General features: G+C 40.8%; 1 protein-coding gene across 35 annotated transcripts in view; it reads left to right on the top strand.

The window, feature by feature from the left end:
* Nucleotides 1–16716, top strand: part of kcnma1a (potassium large conductance calcium-activated channel, subfamily M, alpha member 1a) — a 264345-nt gene that overhangs the window by 195971 nt on the left and 51658 nt on the right. For 10 of the 35 annotated variants that reach the window (XM_054799657.1, XM_054799671.1, XM_054799666.1 and 7 more), the window contains 3 exons: nt 1844–2017; nt 9092–9124; nt 9523–9603. The exons of 12 other annotated variants lie outside the window; for them this stretch is intronic. In XM_054799657.1, coding sequence (XP_054655632.1) covers nt 1844–2017; nt 9092–9124; nt 9523–9603 — 288 coding nt within the window. The remainder of the gene's footprint in view (nt 1–1843; nt 2018–9091; nt 9125–9522; nt 9604–16716) is intronic. 13 more of the 35 variants (XM_054799668.1, XM_054799669.1, XM_054799675.1 and 10 more) reach the window with 8 other exon arrangements.

Below are 16716 nucleotides of genomic sequence, written 5' to 3' on the forward strand. Positions count from 1 at the left end.
AAGACTAGATAGGACAGCTCTAGTGTAGTTGATGCTCAAAGACAAGTTGGGACACACACCAGTAAGACTAGATAGGACAGCTCTAGTGTAGTTTATGCTCAAAGACTAGGTGGGACACACACCGGTAAGAGTAGATAGGACAGCTGTAGTGTACTTTATGCTCAACGACTAGATGGGACACACACCGATAAGACTAGATAGGACAGCTCTAGTGTAGTTTATGCTCAACGACTAGGTGGGACACACACCGGTAAGACTAGATAGGACAGCTCAAGTCTAGTTTATGCTCAAAGACTAGGTGGGACACACACCAGTAAGACTAGATAGGACAGCTCTAGTCTAGTTTATGCTCAAAGACTAGGTGGGACACACACCGATAAAACTAGATAGGACAGCTCTAGTGTAGTTGATGCTCAAAGACAAGTTGGGACACACCCCAGTAAGACTAGATAGGACAGCTCTAGTGTAGTTTATGCTCAAAGACTAGGTGGGACACACACCGGTAAGAGTAGATAGGACAGCTCTAGTGTACTTTATGCTCAACAACTAGATGGGACACACACCGGTAAGACTAGATAGGACAGCTCTAGTTTAGTTTATGCTCAAAGACAAGGTGGGGGACACATGCCGGTGCTGTCTAGTCATACTAGTCTAGTCAGACTGTAACTGCCCTATCTAGTCTGACTGGTGTGTGTCCCACCCAGTCTTTGAGCATGAACTGATGAGAACTGCTCGGATGAGAGGTGAAACGTCTTCTAGGACAGCCTGAACAGTCCAGCTGTGATGGATAGAATGTCCTTGCCAACATTCCACGCCACCCCACTTTGAACACACAGTACATGATGAAAATCCACAGTCAGTACAGTCATGGAAAGAATGATGAGAGCACCCTTGCTTCTTGGGTTGATTGATCCATTGTAAGGCTTGGTACAACTAAAGGTACGTTTGCTTGGACAAATACAGTATAATGATAGCAAATATAGCTCATAAGAGTTGAATTGAAGAGCTGACATCTACTGCAGCAACTTCCATGCTTTTCTTGATGATAACCAAAATCACATGACTAGCTATAGCATTGTACTGCCAACACATTTCACTCTTGTGAGCTGTTTTTGCTGTTATTGTTATATTTGTCCAAACAAAGGTAGCTTTGGTTGTATCAGGCATTCAAATGAGCAAGAAAGTGAAGAATCGGTGGTCTAGTCATTTTTTCCATGACTGTATGTTGTAAAGATGAGACTGAAGCTTCCCTTGGGGGGTGGAGCAGTGAAAGCTCACATGCGTTTATGAAACATGTCAAAGACAAAGAAATGGCAGCATGAAGTCCAGCCAGTAGAGTAGTGGCGTGCCTTTGGAGCTGCTGCATGATGGGATGGATACAGGTACGTCTTCTGCTCTTTCTAGCCCGACTGCTCGGAGGATGTGCAAAACAAATGTATGACCAAAAAAAGAAAACATCGTTTGAGGTTTGCTGCTGAAGACATTGCTCATGCCTCTCTTCCCCCACCTTGAATGCCTCCCCTGTCCCCGTCCCCCTTTCTCCTCACCCCTCCTCCCTGACTGTTATGGTTTTTGCCTTTTTGACCTGTTTGGGCCTTAGCACGCAGCTTGACCCCTTGGAAAAAAGCTAAACCTTTGCATGGAATGGAACGACCCTGATTGTTGACGTAAGATACCAAAATTGACCCGATTCAACACGTGGGGGCTCAAGTCTGCTGCTGCAGCAAGCGGCTAAGGCCTGCACATTCTGACCAAGTTCCCCCCACCCCCTTGGATGAATATTTCTCCTTTTGCCATTAACCTGCTGCTTTTCCTCTCCTCTCATCCTGAAACATGACTGTAGCCAAGATGTCCGTCTACAAACGAATGAAACTGGCATGTTGTTTTGATTGCGGCCGTTCAGAGCGAGACTGCTCTTGCATGTCAGGCAGTGTACATAGTAACATGGACACCCTTCAGAGGGCCTACCCACTTTCCTCTGTCTCTGTTCATGATTGCGCAACCACTTTACGTGCCTGTAAGTGACACCGCCCAACACATGCTGTTACCTGTCTGTGATGTGTGTGACCGTGACGTGTGTACACGTGCTGCCGTTACCTCTGAACCCGCGTGCTGTCGTTCATGTCCTTACTCATCTTTTTTTCAGCTATCTATCCATCTGTGATCTTTGTATTGCTCGCTAGCTTGTAGTCTTTCAATTTGCGTAGTTAGCTAGCATCTATATACAGTCGTCCCTCGGTTCTATCGGTTCCAGATCTGACCGCCGTCAATGAATTTGGATTCGGTGTTCATAAATGTTATATATTCTCCTAGCTGAAGCATAGAAAACCTGTTTATGACTTTCTAAATGCAGGTTTTAACATTATCAGAGCCCTGTGGACATGATGTAACACCCCTATAGTCACCTGTACACTCCTATGATTCATTGTTTACTCCACATTGTGCAAGGGACAGCTGCAGGGACAGCTCGCAGGCGTCTCGAGTCCAGCTAACCAGTTAGCCTCGAATTTATTTCCTCTAAACTTAACCACTTCCACATGGAATGGGAGAACTTTTTTCACTCTATCACGTCAAACATGCCATGGCTGACTTCAGTGTCATTACTGCCACCTTGTGATCAAAATACTACATATCACTTGTGTTTCAATATGTTTTGACTAATAATAACTAAATAAAAATAATATAACTAATAATAATAATAACTAAATAACCACAAAACAGCCATCATTTATTCATTCATTCATTTCTGAAAAAACGCGATATTGCAAGGGACGACTGTATCTGACCATTTGATATTTATGTTGGTCGCTAGCTTGCTTTTGCTCCTTGTTTACCTTTTCTGTCTATTTATGTTGCTAGTTAGCACGCTGTCTCTCTTTATGTACGTAGCTTACGTTTATATATCTGTCTACGTATCTTTCTCCGTCTTTGTTTATTTTTTCCTCTGTGTTTATGCCACACTAGTTAGCTTGCTGTTGCTCTTTTCTGTCTTTAAAAACAATCTTTTCTGGCAATTTAAGTAGCTAGTTAGCTCATAGTCTTTCTTTTTGTAGTTAGCAAGCATCTATCCATCTGCTCTTTATGTTGCTCGCTAGCTTGCATTCACGCGTTCTTTGTCTTTGTTTATTGTTTCCGTCTGTTTATGTTGCGAGTTTGCTTGCAGTTGCTTGTTTTCTGTCTTTTAAAAATATATATTTTCCGTCGATTTGAGTAGCTCATTAGCTCATAGTCTTTCTTTATGTGGGTAGCTTGCATTGATATATCGGTCTACTTGCCATTTATGTTGCTCGCTAGCTTGCAGTTGCTCGTTTTTTTGTCATTTCCTTTTTAAGTTTTGAGGATTTATGTAATTAGTGAGCAAGCAATGTCCCCTATATCGATCTATCCATCTGTTATATATGTTACTACTGTAGCTAGCTTGTAATTGCCCTTTTTTATTATCTTTTCTGGGATTTATGTAACTGTATGTTTATGTTTTTATGTAGCTAGCAGCAGTGTTGGGAGTAACAGTGTTAAAATAACTTACTGTTGTGGTTTTCCGGATAATCTAACTAATTATTATTTTAAACATTACGTTGACATTACCATCAATGGAATGTGTTACAATACACTGTTATCAACAGTCTGTATGTCGCTTTGTTCACTACTACTACACACAAAGCTAAATAGCTAGTCAGGAAAACACTGCCCCCTAGCGTTTTGGTAGACAATTGCACGTCACGAGCAAAGTCGTAATCTAATTAAACATCTTTGAAATGACACACGGCACTACAAATTTAAATCCGAATTAGTTTACATATTTGACGGTACTTCAAAAAAAGTAAAGCAATACTTACTTTTCGGGTATTACGCAGTAATTCTGATATTAATTCAGTTTATTTTTTGAGAATTTAACGAGCCAGTATAAGTAATTTGTTTTGCAAAATAATTTGCCCAACACTACTGGCTAGCCAGCAGTCGCTACCTATCATCACTTTCTGTGCCGACATAAATTATATGGTTAGCTAACAAGCAGTCTCTCTTTTTTTGTTTGCTACTTAGCTTGCATTCACATTTTTTTTCTGTCTGACTGTTTATGTAGCTAGCTGACTAACTAACTAGTTGGCTTGCATTGGCTCGTTTTCAGTGTCTGTTTCTTTCCTGCTATTTCTTTTGCTGGCGAGCAAGTTGTCTCTCAGTATCTATCATCGTTCTCTCTTGCTATTTATTTTGCTAGCTAACTACCAGTCTCTCCAGTTATGTTGCTAGTTACTTTACAAGTGAGCTTTTTCCGTGTCTGTGTTATTGTTTCTGGATATTTATGTTGCTAGCTAGCCAACGTTCTGCCACAGTCTTGTCTTTTTTTGACTATTTTAGAAGCTAGCTAGCAAAGAGTCTATCAATCAACCTATCATCTATCTGTTGCTCTGTTTCTTTCAGTTGCTAGCTAGCAGTCCATCTGGCTAGCTAGCTATCGCCCTGTTTCTGTCCTGTGTTGTGAGTTTGTCATGTATGTGACGTCATCATTTGTTCCACTAATTGTCGTTGGTGGTTGAGTCGTGTTGTGGCTCTGTGGTGGTGCTACCGTATTGTACAATTCTGTAGATAGCTATCGCATGCTGCATTTCATCATGCAGTTTTGTGATGATATCCTGTATAATATGACTATACTGGAGCTTTTAATGGTTTTCAAGGTAAGATGTCTTGTCCATATAGAGTGGACGTGTTGTTTCATTCCACAGGTTTACACTGCAAATGTAATGATGTCCTGTTCTATTTGATTATTTGACTATTATTTGTATTTTCTTTGCAGTTAGTTTTGCTTTTTTTCCATGTCTTTGTTCAAAACTTATATGGTGCATACGTCTAAGAAGCCTCACAAATGATGACTTCCGTTGGCCCGCGGTCATAGTTGGTTCAAACTGTCTATCTCCGTGTTTGAAGAATCCTGACCATCGTAAAGAGAACACAAACTAAAACGCTAAATGAGACAATGTGATCGTACAAACACGCTAGCTCTCCAACGGCTAAATTGTGTTTCAATTAGACATGGCAGCAGTAGGCCTTTGCTATCAAAGCCCTGGCTTCAGACGTGCGGATCTGATTTCCTCCTCGGCATTCTCCCGACGTCTGCCGACTTCAGCCTAGATTAGCGTCAAACACGCCATGATGAGTTTAGTTTGGCCTCTCGTAGTTGGGCTGGTATCCCTGGGTACCAATTACTGGCCATTACATGGTTACTGATCTCACTTCTCCCTCGAGCCCCAGTAGGATTTCAGGAAAGCCTCCCCCTTCCTGGAGACTTCTTTCCTTCTTTTTACCGCCGACTTTGTCGGAACAAAGTGAGTTTTAGTGAAGAAGTGCTTGTCAAGTCGAAGATTACTGGATTTCCTCTCGCCGTTTCCTTTTCTTTCTTTCCCGAACTAGATAAAACATCTTTATCCACGATGACTTCAAGACTTATGTTGCATCTGGAGTAGATTTCTTTTGCTGGAATACTTGAATGACTTAATCGTTAAGTGTGCGTACTGTACATTGGAGAAGTTGCATAGATGCCAACCCTACCGATTTTGTCCAGGAGGCTCCCAGAAAATGTGTACAACACATCTATAGATCCTAGAGAAAACCTTGCTGGAATACTGATAATTGCTTGCTGGCACTTTCGAGGGAGGCCTGGGAGGCTCCCAGAAAATGCATACAACTCCTGAATTAATGAGCATCTGTAGACCCGATAGTTCCATTGGTTGCAGTACTGATTGTAGATGCAGTTGATGGGAAAAGTTGCAGAGATGCCAACACTCCGGATTTCAGCAGGAGGCCTCCGGAACCCCCCTGAAATCATGGGTATCTGCAGGCTGAACTACTGATAACTAACTCCTTGCTGGCGCTCATGAGGCGCATGGGTAGATACTGTACATGGGAGTTGCAAAGATGCCAACACTCTTGATTTGCCTGGGAGGCACCATAGGCAATAGTATGGAACCCATAGATACTTTAGCTGTGACACTGAAAGCTGTGTGCTGGTACTCATGAGGTGAGTACACTAGGAGCCTCCCTAAAATGTGTACAACTCCTGATTTACGGGAATCGGAAGGTCTCATTGAAACCTTTGCTGAAATACTGATAACTGTTTTGCTGGTACTCGTGAGGCAGAAATGCCTACGCTCCCGATTTTACGAGGAAGCTCCCGGAAAATGATTACAACTCCCAAAATGATGGTCATCTATTGATCCTATAGAATTCGTACAGATGACTGCTTGTACTGTAAGTTCTACTTGTGGGAGAAGTTGCATAGATACTAACCCTGCTGATTTTGCCAGCAGGCTCCCGGAAAATTTGTACAACACAGCTATAGATCCTATTTTTACCTTTGCTGGGATACTGATAACAGTTTACAGGCACTCTTGAGGTGTATTTGTAGATAGAAGAGCAAAGTTGCAAAGATGCTAACTCTCCCGATTTCCCTTGGAGGCTTCTGAAATATGAGTACCACACATAGATCCTGACAGATTCTTTAGCTGGAATACCGATACTGTAACTTAACAGTTTGGTGGCTCTTTTGAGGCGCCTTTAAAGATGCAGCAATAGTAAAGTTGCAAAAGTATCAACCCTCCCGATATCTCTCGGAGGCTCCGAGAAAATGAGTACTACTCCTGGCATTACGGGCATGTTATACTGCACTCCCTGATTTTCTCTGACGTTGTATCACCATTTCATCGTAGTTTCCGGTCTGTTTGGTGACCTGAACACCAGGTCTTGAGAAAATCTTGACACATGTGGAGATGGTATCATGAACAGTCAGTTAAAGCTGAATGAGGAACTACCAGGGTTTTCAGAGATGCTAGCTTGTAACCTTCCTCCCTCGCTCGCTCTGTGCATCTGCATCTCATTGCTGGAGACCGTATCTTTCCTGACACAGAAATTATGTTTTCATTTTCCCAGCCCTGCTGGTCCTGTCACCATACTTGCCCTGACAGCTCCTGTCCACCAGGCAGACTCGGTCCCACCCAATCCCCCTCCCTAACCCCCTGTCCTGTGCTGCCTCGCTATGCCCTAGATGCTAGCCAGTTAGTCCGCCGCCTTGGTGGCACAGGCAAATTGCTAGAGACAGATGCCAGGGCTACTGTGGGTCGCTGTTTGAGGATCTGTGTCACCGTCCAGCCTTGGGCTCTCATTGTGACCTTTAGTGAAGGAAGAGACTCTGAGCAGGGAGTGTCAGCAGTGCCCGTTCAAGTTAAAGCGCCTCACGCCGCTGGAGAATCGTCTTTGCTTAGCTTCTTCTGAGTCAACGTTGCAAATCATGGACTGGAAATTCATAGAAACATTGGAACCCAAAGTAAACATAGATGGGAACACGTGTGCACTTAAACACAAAGATCAAGGGCCACGACAGAAGATCAAGCATTAAGCTGTCTTTATGTGACGTTCATACAGAACAGCAACCCGGAAAAAAAGGCTAAATAATCCTGATTTTTCTTTTACAAAAATAATAGGGATGTGCATATTGATTGTGAAGAATCCTGTTGATTGTGTGGAATTGATGAATCGCAGATTGATGTCAAATTGAGTGCGCTGCTTGGCTTCAACCAGCAAAGGATTCTGTTGGTTGGTTGCAATTGTTGCAAAAAAGAAGTTTAAACATAAGTTCCTGGGTATTGTTAGGACTCTAAAATTAAAATAAAATGTTGAATTGGATATAATAATAATATATATAATAATTTATCCATCCATCCATCCATCTTCTTTCACTTATCCGAGGTCGAGTTGCGGGGGCAGCAGCCTTAGCCTTTCCTCGGCCACTTTGCCCAGCTCATCCTGGCAGATCCCGAGGCGTTCCCAGGGCGGTTGGTAGACATAGCCTCTCCAACGTGTCCTGGCCGGTCGGACGTGCCCTGAACACCTCCCCAGGGAGGCGTCCGGGAGGCATCCTGACCAGATGCCCGAGCCACCTCACCTGGCTCCTTTCAATGCGGAGTAGTAGCGTTTCTGCTCCGAGTGTCTCCCGGATGACAGTGCTTGTCACCTTATCTCTCAGGGAGAGCCCAGCCACCTTACGGAGGAAGCTCATTTGGTCCGCTCGTAATAACATACTGTATTATTATTATATACCTAATACTAGCTTATATTGAATTGAATAATTCATATGTAATATTTTGGAAATGTTTAATTTGATTGAATAAATCATTATCTTATATTCACTTATATTTAATGCTGTTGAATAGGGGTGTCACAAGATCTCGCGAGATTAAAATGTGACAAGATTTTTTTGTTCAGAAAAAAAATGTTGCGTGGGCACAAGGCCTGGGATGATAATAAATAAATAAATTCGTCACACAGCAAATGAAAATGAACTGAATCATTTTGCCGGCCTCAATATATCACACAGTCTCTTTGTCTCGGTGGGTGGAGGCGGGGCTGCTAGCATACACACAGAGTGCAGAAGACTGTGACGTAGCATAAATTAAATTAGCAGATTGCAATATTTTGTCATATTTACAAAAAAAATGAAAGTCTCATCTCGTCTTGTCCTCATACAGTAGAACAAAGGTCGTGACGTAAACTGAGTGTCTCGTGACACCCCTACTGTTGAATCATTTATGTTAGCTGTAATGTTTCGTATTTCATATTTTATATTTTGGAATGTTTCATTTTCTTAAAAAGAAAAGTAACACTTAGGTGATTTTAATTGTTTGTTAATATTTCCCATGATCACACCTGTAATACCAGGATGCAGCATTTGTTGTCTGTCTCACGTTGTTGCACAACTTTGGTAACATTTATCAGTTTCACTTGCCAAAAACAGAATTATCTCTTTTCAAAATCAAAACAACGCTTTGAGTTTCATTTATTGCACTTTGCCGTGAAGCACAGCTCATTCTGTGAATGGACAAAGCATTTCATTTCCCCTTTTTGTGCCACATTTCACTCCTCCCCATGTTGTCCCCTTTCATTGACTATATTGATCATTTATTCTGGTGTATGCATTTCCAGTGTGTTTTCATCACTTCATGTCCATTCCACACTCTTATGTTGATGTCTCTATTTCCTAATGTGTGTTTCACGACCTTTCTCCCCCCGTGTGACCTGCCACTTGTCTTTGCATTCTCCTCAGCCAAATATAAGTATAACGGATATGTCAGATCACGTAAGTGTGCTTCTCTGTTCTTCCCCGTGATGCTCTCGCTCTGCAGACCCTGTTTTTTTGTTGTTGTTTTTTTCAAATGTAACCAGAGTAGTAGTGATGGTTTCCTTCAGCTTCTGCTTTCTTGTGTAGTCTTCCTTCAGCATGTCACCTTGTCGTCTTGTGCCTTAGAACAGACATCCTGTGAGAGTTAACGCTAACAGTGTTGCCATCAGTTGAACTCTGAAACACTGTTATGTCTGATTTAACTGTCATACAATGTTTTGATATATGTTGACAGTAGATGGCAAATTTAAAGATGGCAAAAGTAAAACAATAATTCAAAACAAAATCTCCATTTGTAAGCTTTGTGTTGCCTTGTAGTTCCATAAACCATTGTTTTTGTATTGTGCTGCATCTAGCAGCAGATGGCGCTACAACACCAGGGAACAGTGGAAGCCAAAAAGAGACTGGCGTTCGATTCAAAGCTGATTGCAATTTAGGTAAATGCCAATGTAGTTTGTACATGCTGTTTTCAAGTTGTATAATTCTCCTTTAAGTTGACCTATATTGTTTATTCTTCAAATGCAGGCTGCTTCTTTAGCAAGGCTAAAAAAGGAGTTGCTGGAGTATAACATGTTTTTTTACATTTAACCATAAAAACACAACACTGCATGGCCGAAAGGGGATTTTTTTTCTTTTTTTTTTTTTGATGCAGGCGCAGTGCAGATAGTTGTAGGAAAGCTTGCTCGTGCAGCAAACACAATGAAGACAAAAGCCAGCTTGGTTCCCATTAAAACAAACATTTTTGCCTTCTTACTCCCGCTCTGCGTCTTCATCCAGCCACGGCCATCCGATAAGGGCTCGTATGCGTCGTGTGATTAGCATTTCAGGAAGGGACAGTTGCCGTCTGGGTTGTTCAGAAAGCACAGTGGGCCTGCCAGGGCGGCTGAGCGCGCTCTAATGCCGTACGTTGTTTGACAAGGGCCAGATGAATCCAGGAGCTATCGGTGGCGTCCCGTAAATCAGGGAGGCAGCTGACTGCTGGGATAAACGTCTGTTTATCGCCCGGGGGCCACCCGAGCGTGCTCTGTCCTCCAAAGGACCAACCCAACCAGCGTCCCTGCACTGAAGGGAGGAAAAGGCCTCTCTCCCGAGCGCATATTTGACTCGTCTCCCCTTTTACGACATGCAAACAGCCTTAGTATGCAGGATCAGCTGATGATGCGAGCCCTGGTGTGCACCAAGGAAGTGGAGCGAGACCACTTGAGTGCAAATTCAAGTGAAGTCTTATGCAGTTTGATTCATTTGAGTTCAGATGCAAATATTACCTGGACCAAAGACATGGAGCAGTGTTACAATACGAACATGACAAATACTGCATATATGTCTGCAGCTAACCATCGATTAATTCCATTAATCCAGTAATTGGTTAGGATTGTCCAACGGGGGCCACATGGTCAAAAATGAAAGGATGCAACTTTGCCACTTTGATATTTTGCATGTACTGCAGCTTTAGTGTGAACTTTAGTCTTTGTATTAATTTTCCAAATATTTCAACATTCTTCTAAATGGTCTTTCCTGCTCATAGTATAATTACGACTTTATATAATATATATATATATAATATTGTGGCTTTATTCCCATAATATCATAACATTTTCCCCAACTTCATTTTCTAAAAAAAATACAACTTTATTTTGTTTAATTTGTTTCTGAGTTTTACAAAATAACATAATATCAATAATAACATTAATAGTTCAACTCTATGCTACTAAAATGAGTTCACTGTTTCTCAGAATTTTACGAGTTTATTGTCTTAAAGTTTTTACTTTTTTTTCCCGTTAGAGTACGACTTTTAATATTATTAATATTTTGACTTTATTCTCTATTTTTTCCATTTCTGCTGTTGTGTATTTTTACATTTTCCAACTATTTAAACTTTCTTCTTCTAACTTTTTTCTTGTAATTAAGACTTTATTTTTTATCCAAAAATGACAACACAATGCTAGTAAAATGTTATTTTTGCTCATGATATTAAGACGTTATTCTCATGAAATTACAACTGTTTCTTGTTAGAGTAAAGCTTTTTCTCTTAATATTTTGACTTTATTCTTCTGAAATCACTGCTGATTTTTTCATTTTTGCCAAATTAGGTTCCTAGAATGTTTAGTTTGCGGCCCGAGGGGTGGAGTTTTCTTCTTCTTCTTGCCCTCAAGTTTTTGTCCCGGAGTGAACAGAGACATTTAGTTCTTGTAATTAGAACTTAATTCCCTTAATATGATAACTTTTTTTTTCAACTTAATTTTCCTAAAATAATCTTCGTAAATTTCCTTCTCATAATATTACAACTTTATTTCCATAATATTGTGACTTTATTTCCATGTTATCATAACATTTTTCCCAACTTCATTCTCTAAAAAAATACAGCTTTATTTTGTTTTGTTTTTCTCGAAACTTAAAAAAAAAAAAATGAAAAGTGTTTTCTTTAATATTTCAGCTCTGTGCTACCAAAATTACATTATTTGTCCTCATAATATTACAAGTTTATTCTGGTAAAATTTTGACCTATTTTTCTCATTACAATACAACTTTTTTCTGGTAATATTTTGCCTTTATTCTAAAAAAAAATGTTGCTTTTTTTCCATTTTTGCTTTTGTGGGTTTTTTATTTTACATTTTCCAACTATTTCAGCTTTCCTCTTGTAACTTTTTTGTAATTCTGACTTTATTCCCGTAGTATTTTGACTTTATTCTCGTAATATAATTTTTTCTGCAGCCTCATTTTCCAAAAATTACAATTGCTGCTGTTAGTTTTCTTGTTAAATCATATTTCTAGAATGTGCAGTGGGCACACTTTGGACACCCTTGAATTAGGGTCTGGGTTTCCTCTCTTTGAGTCTTTGTCCCTGAGTGACCAGAGACATTTTCGTCTTGTAATTTTGACATCATTCCCATAATATAATAACTTTTTTCTCATTAGAATGCGACTTTATTCTCGTAATATTTGGACTTTGTTCTTGTAAAATTACTGTCAATTTTTCCATTTTTGGTGGTGGTGTTATTTTGTTTTGTTTTTGGTGTTAAATTACATTTTTAGAATGTGCCGCGGGTCAGTAAAAAACAACAGCAGGGGCCACAAATGACCACCCAGGCTGCACTTTGGACCCCCCAGCCCAAAATCATTATGAAGTAAACACAAACAGTGGTTTGCTCCACAGCGGTGAGTTGGTCTGCTTTCATGGATGACAAAGGAAATTTGTAAATATTGACATTTGAGAGGCTGAAATTTAAATTTGTAATTCGAAAAATGATGAATCGAATATACAATAGTTGTCGATTATTTGGATTAATTGTTGCAGCTCTACAAATATGGAAGAGAAAACCCTCAACTGCGCACTTTAAAAGTATATTTTAGAAGCTTTTTGTGACATCCAATAAATAACCTGCACGTTCAACCAAGCAGACGGCCTTTTGGCCCGGAATGTTTGAGTTACGAAAGCTGCCCAATCAAGTCCTTACTAGATTTATTCTTCACTGCGCAGCCTTTGGTCCCATGACAAAGATACCGCTGTGAACGCTAAATGAACCGCTACAAAGTGCACACCAAGTGTCTTTTTACATTTTTGTTCCTGGCCAGAGCAGCGCAAGTGTGAACACTGCCTTAATCCGAAGTGAACCCTTCCCAATGTTTAATGACTACAGAGTCACATCATAAATTATTAGCTCAATTTGTTAAAATGCAAGCATGGGTACAGCGCCGCACGTTCTGCTTGAAATGACAAAAACATCTGAAGGGATTTGACTGGCTTAAGCCAAGCCGGCGTCTTCTCTCGCTTTGTTCCACCGCAAAGTGAAAAAGTGAAGGGGCCTCTAATTAATTCATGTTTGTCACAAATGCAAAGTAAATGTCGCGCGGCGAAGACGTCGCTTAGACGCGAAGTAACAAAGGAAGCAAAAAAAGATCATGCTTTTATGGTATGCTTATTTTAGCTTTTAGCGCACATCAGAAGTGAAATGCAGAGCTACTTTTTGATTCTGATGCAGTACATGAGCCTTGTCATGTATTTCAACTGTCTCTTTATTTGTTATTCCAAACAATATGCTTAAGTCAGTAAATAATGCAAATGTGTTCATTTCCTAATTGCTTATCTAAGAGCAGCTTTTCCTTACACTTTGTATTCTTCATTGTTTGACAGTAATGGATGATGTTAGACCGTCTTTTCAAAACCGCTCCGTTAAAACCACCGGATGCCCCTCCATCACCTCAAACGCTTTCTTGCCCAACGCCCTGCAAAGCAACCAGGAGGCCTTGGTTAAGCCAGGCGCCATCAACATCCCCCTCGTTAATAACCGTAAAGGAAGCCTGCTTCCCACGGGGCCGGGTCCTGTGGCTCGCCATTCCAAACTGCGCCTCAGTATCTCGGTCCCAGAAGACGCCAGATCCTTGGCTGAGAGTCGGCTGAACCGGGCCCGCAGTCTGCCGGTGAAATACCGCTACCACCCCAGTAATGCCATGCTGCACAGTCAAAGTAGCCACTGTAGGTTGGCCCCTTAGCGGGATGCATCAGTCAGTAGCCTGCCTGTGCTGTTTGCTGCATGATGGTTCACTGTGCCGGGCTGCTTCTCCTGTCGCCCTTGCTTCCTTGCACGGATTTGCCTGTAGTGCAGTGGTTGCTGCCGTCTTAGCCGCCATCAGGCTGAGGGGTTGTGAGTAGCCCGTAGCTTGGAGGAGACTTAGCTTCGGCTGTGGAAATACACTAGACACCATCCTTGGTATGTACTAGGAATGGGCAATCAAATGCATTTTCTTAATTATTTATGGGGGAAATTTATGTGTAACTTAAAAATAGCTATATAAATATATATATATACTAATTGTCAAGAGATTTTGTTAAAATTTTGAATGAATTCTGCAATATTCTCAAAAAAAATGTTTGATTGTATAGGCTACGAAAAAAAAGCTCTTCCTATAGCAAAAAAAACATGACTTGTCATGCTTAAAAAAATCTCTATTGGGAAAATTAGCAATAAATGCTAATTCATATTGTTTCATTGTTTTATGATGAATTTTATGTATTTTTGCATTTATTGTAAAGGTGACAACAAACTATTTATTTCAAGAATAAAATGCAGTTAAAAAAATATGGACATATTGAACTGAAAAAATACTTTCTAATTAAAATAATATTGGGGTTGGAATTAGCAATAAATTACAAAAAAACAACTATCAACAATCACTGAATATTTTATAATTTTTTAAAGGCAAGTGAACATGCAAGAGTCTGTTTTTCAACTATGCAAAGTTTTTTTTCAAGATGACATTCTTTTCTGACAATTTTTTTAATAAACATACTATCACAGTGGCGAAGCAGAAGGAAATAGAACCAGCAGACTCTGAGGCTAAGAACTCATTTTTTTTTACATACCATTCAAAAGTACATGAAAACAAAGTTACTACATACGTACTTAGAGCTTGGTGAAAAATATGAACTGGAGTTGGTGCACACATATTATTAACATGCTAACTTTGCCATTCTGGGGGAACCTCACTCCATCACTTTCAGCAAAAGATTTCATTGTAGGTACCGTCAAATCTGGAATATTTACCCTGAAAGACACACTATAAACCTTGAGATCTTACCTGCAGTCCGTGTTCCGAACATCCCTCCTTAGCTCCGATGAGTGAGACGTTAGATGCTTTTTTTATTCAAGTTCAACAGCTGCCGCGGTCCAAGCAGTACTAATTCCACACTTCATCAAACTTACTTAAGATTTTTCAGATCACAACACAATCACCGCCTGAGACTTAAAACATGTCATGTTAGCTTCTGTTGCACAAATGCACAACTTTGTGTTTCGGTACTCCAAGCATCATGGGAACTGTAGTTCTTTTAGCCATAAATGAGACACATCATTGTTTAAGCTGCAGGGTTCAAAGCGTGTGAAAAAAGTAGTGGCTTATTGTGGTTATACCGCAATCGAACCGGTAATCATCGGGCTAATATCAGGGAATTATGACGTCCAACCGATAAATCTGATAACATTAAAAATAGCTCCATTGAGGCAAAACAAGCGCTCCTTTTTTCTCCTGCCTGTGATGTTAACGGCCTGTCGTAACTTCCCCTGAGCTCACTTGTAAACAAACGTTCACCTAAAAACCCATTGAGCACACTACAGACCGCCAGCGACGCGTCATTTGAAAAGTGCAGAAGACCAGAAAAGCCAGAGACCTTCGTGCCAACACAGCGGCTGCTCGGAGTGTGTGCCCGAATACAGTGCACCTTGCTGGTCCACGCCAGGGGGCTCCTCCTGCTCTATACTCTGGGCTGCTCGGAGCATGTGTCTAAATGTAGTGTACAAAGTAAATAAATAATCTAAATAAAGAAGAAAGTACCACATCGGTTTTGAGAAGCAGAATGTTATTGGGATCGGTTTGAAAAAAAAACATATACTGTGTTTAGTATACTACTTCAGAATTTACAAATAAGCTTTTTGTTCAAAATGATCGTGCCCATCCTTAGTATGTACTTTTGGTTGATATCTTTTAGTGTGTTCCAGTGTACTAAGTCTAAATGAACCTCTAAAACGTCTGAATCATGTTTGGTTTTGTGGAAAGTTGCTGTGATTATTATGCACCTTCAGATGACCCAAAATAAGACCATCAGACAAAATTCACTTTTCTCTGACTTGTTTTGTGTACTCTGATTTGCACTGATATCACGCGGTGTTACTGATTTCTAACCAAAGAACTAATTGGGGTGTGCAGTGTCCAACTCAGACGGTAGTGAAGAGCGTACTAGAGTCCAACTGTCAGCCAGCCTCGCCATGGCGGCTCATTCTTGTCCTTTCAGTCTGGGAAACTCTTGCAAAGTGCTCACGACCAAAAGTGTCAACCACCCACCCCCACCACCAACCCCCAACCCCGCCCTCCTCGCCAAAATGGAATATTTAATCTTACACGGATCATTAATTTGGAAGCTAGTCCTGACCTTCGTCTGCTGGAGGGTTATTTGTCCTTACTAGCTGCTTCTGACATGTCTAGCCCACTAATTCATCCCGCCCGTTAGCGTGTCCTTCATAATGTGTGTTGGAGTGTTCTCTTGGCATGGAGGTAGACCAGTAGAAGAGCCATTCTGTGCTATACAACTGGAATAATGGGCCGGGGCTTCGGATAGTCAAGAATCTCCCCCCCCAAAAAAACACTTAAGATCCATCTCCATAACCTCTATTTACTGTATCTCATTGTCATTGCTTTTGCCCGCAACCCACCGACAATGACAGTGTCTCCCATCACATGGCAATTAATGGCGTTAGGTAAGCATGGTCACGCTGATGCAGACTGCTAGAGGTCCAAAAACGTCACCTGGTGCGCAACTCACCAGGTGTACAAACCGTAGCAGTAATGCAAAAAATTGAAGGCCCTCGAATTCACCTTTCAGGTCATCAATTGGTTTTTCTCCTGCCTTTAAGTTCTTTACTAATAATCTTATCTTGGAGTTATTAATTTATTTGGATTAATTTCTGTTCATTTTGTTGTTGTTGTTGCTGTTGTGTTTGCTATATTTGATTTGTTGATGAGTCACTGACTTATTTTCATGTCAGGTCCAGCTCACG

The sequence above is a fragment of the Dunckerocampus dactyliophorus genome, chromosome 14 (assembly GCF_027744805.1).
Source record: "Dunckerocampus dactyliophorus isolate RoL2022-P2 chromosome 14, RoL_Ddac_1.1, whole genome shotgun sequence".
NCBI classification, from domain to species: domain Eukaryota; kingdom Metazoa; phylum Chordata; class Actinopteri; order Syngnathiformes; family Syngnathidae; genus Dunckerocampus; species Dunckerocampus dactyliophorus.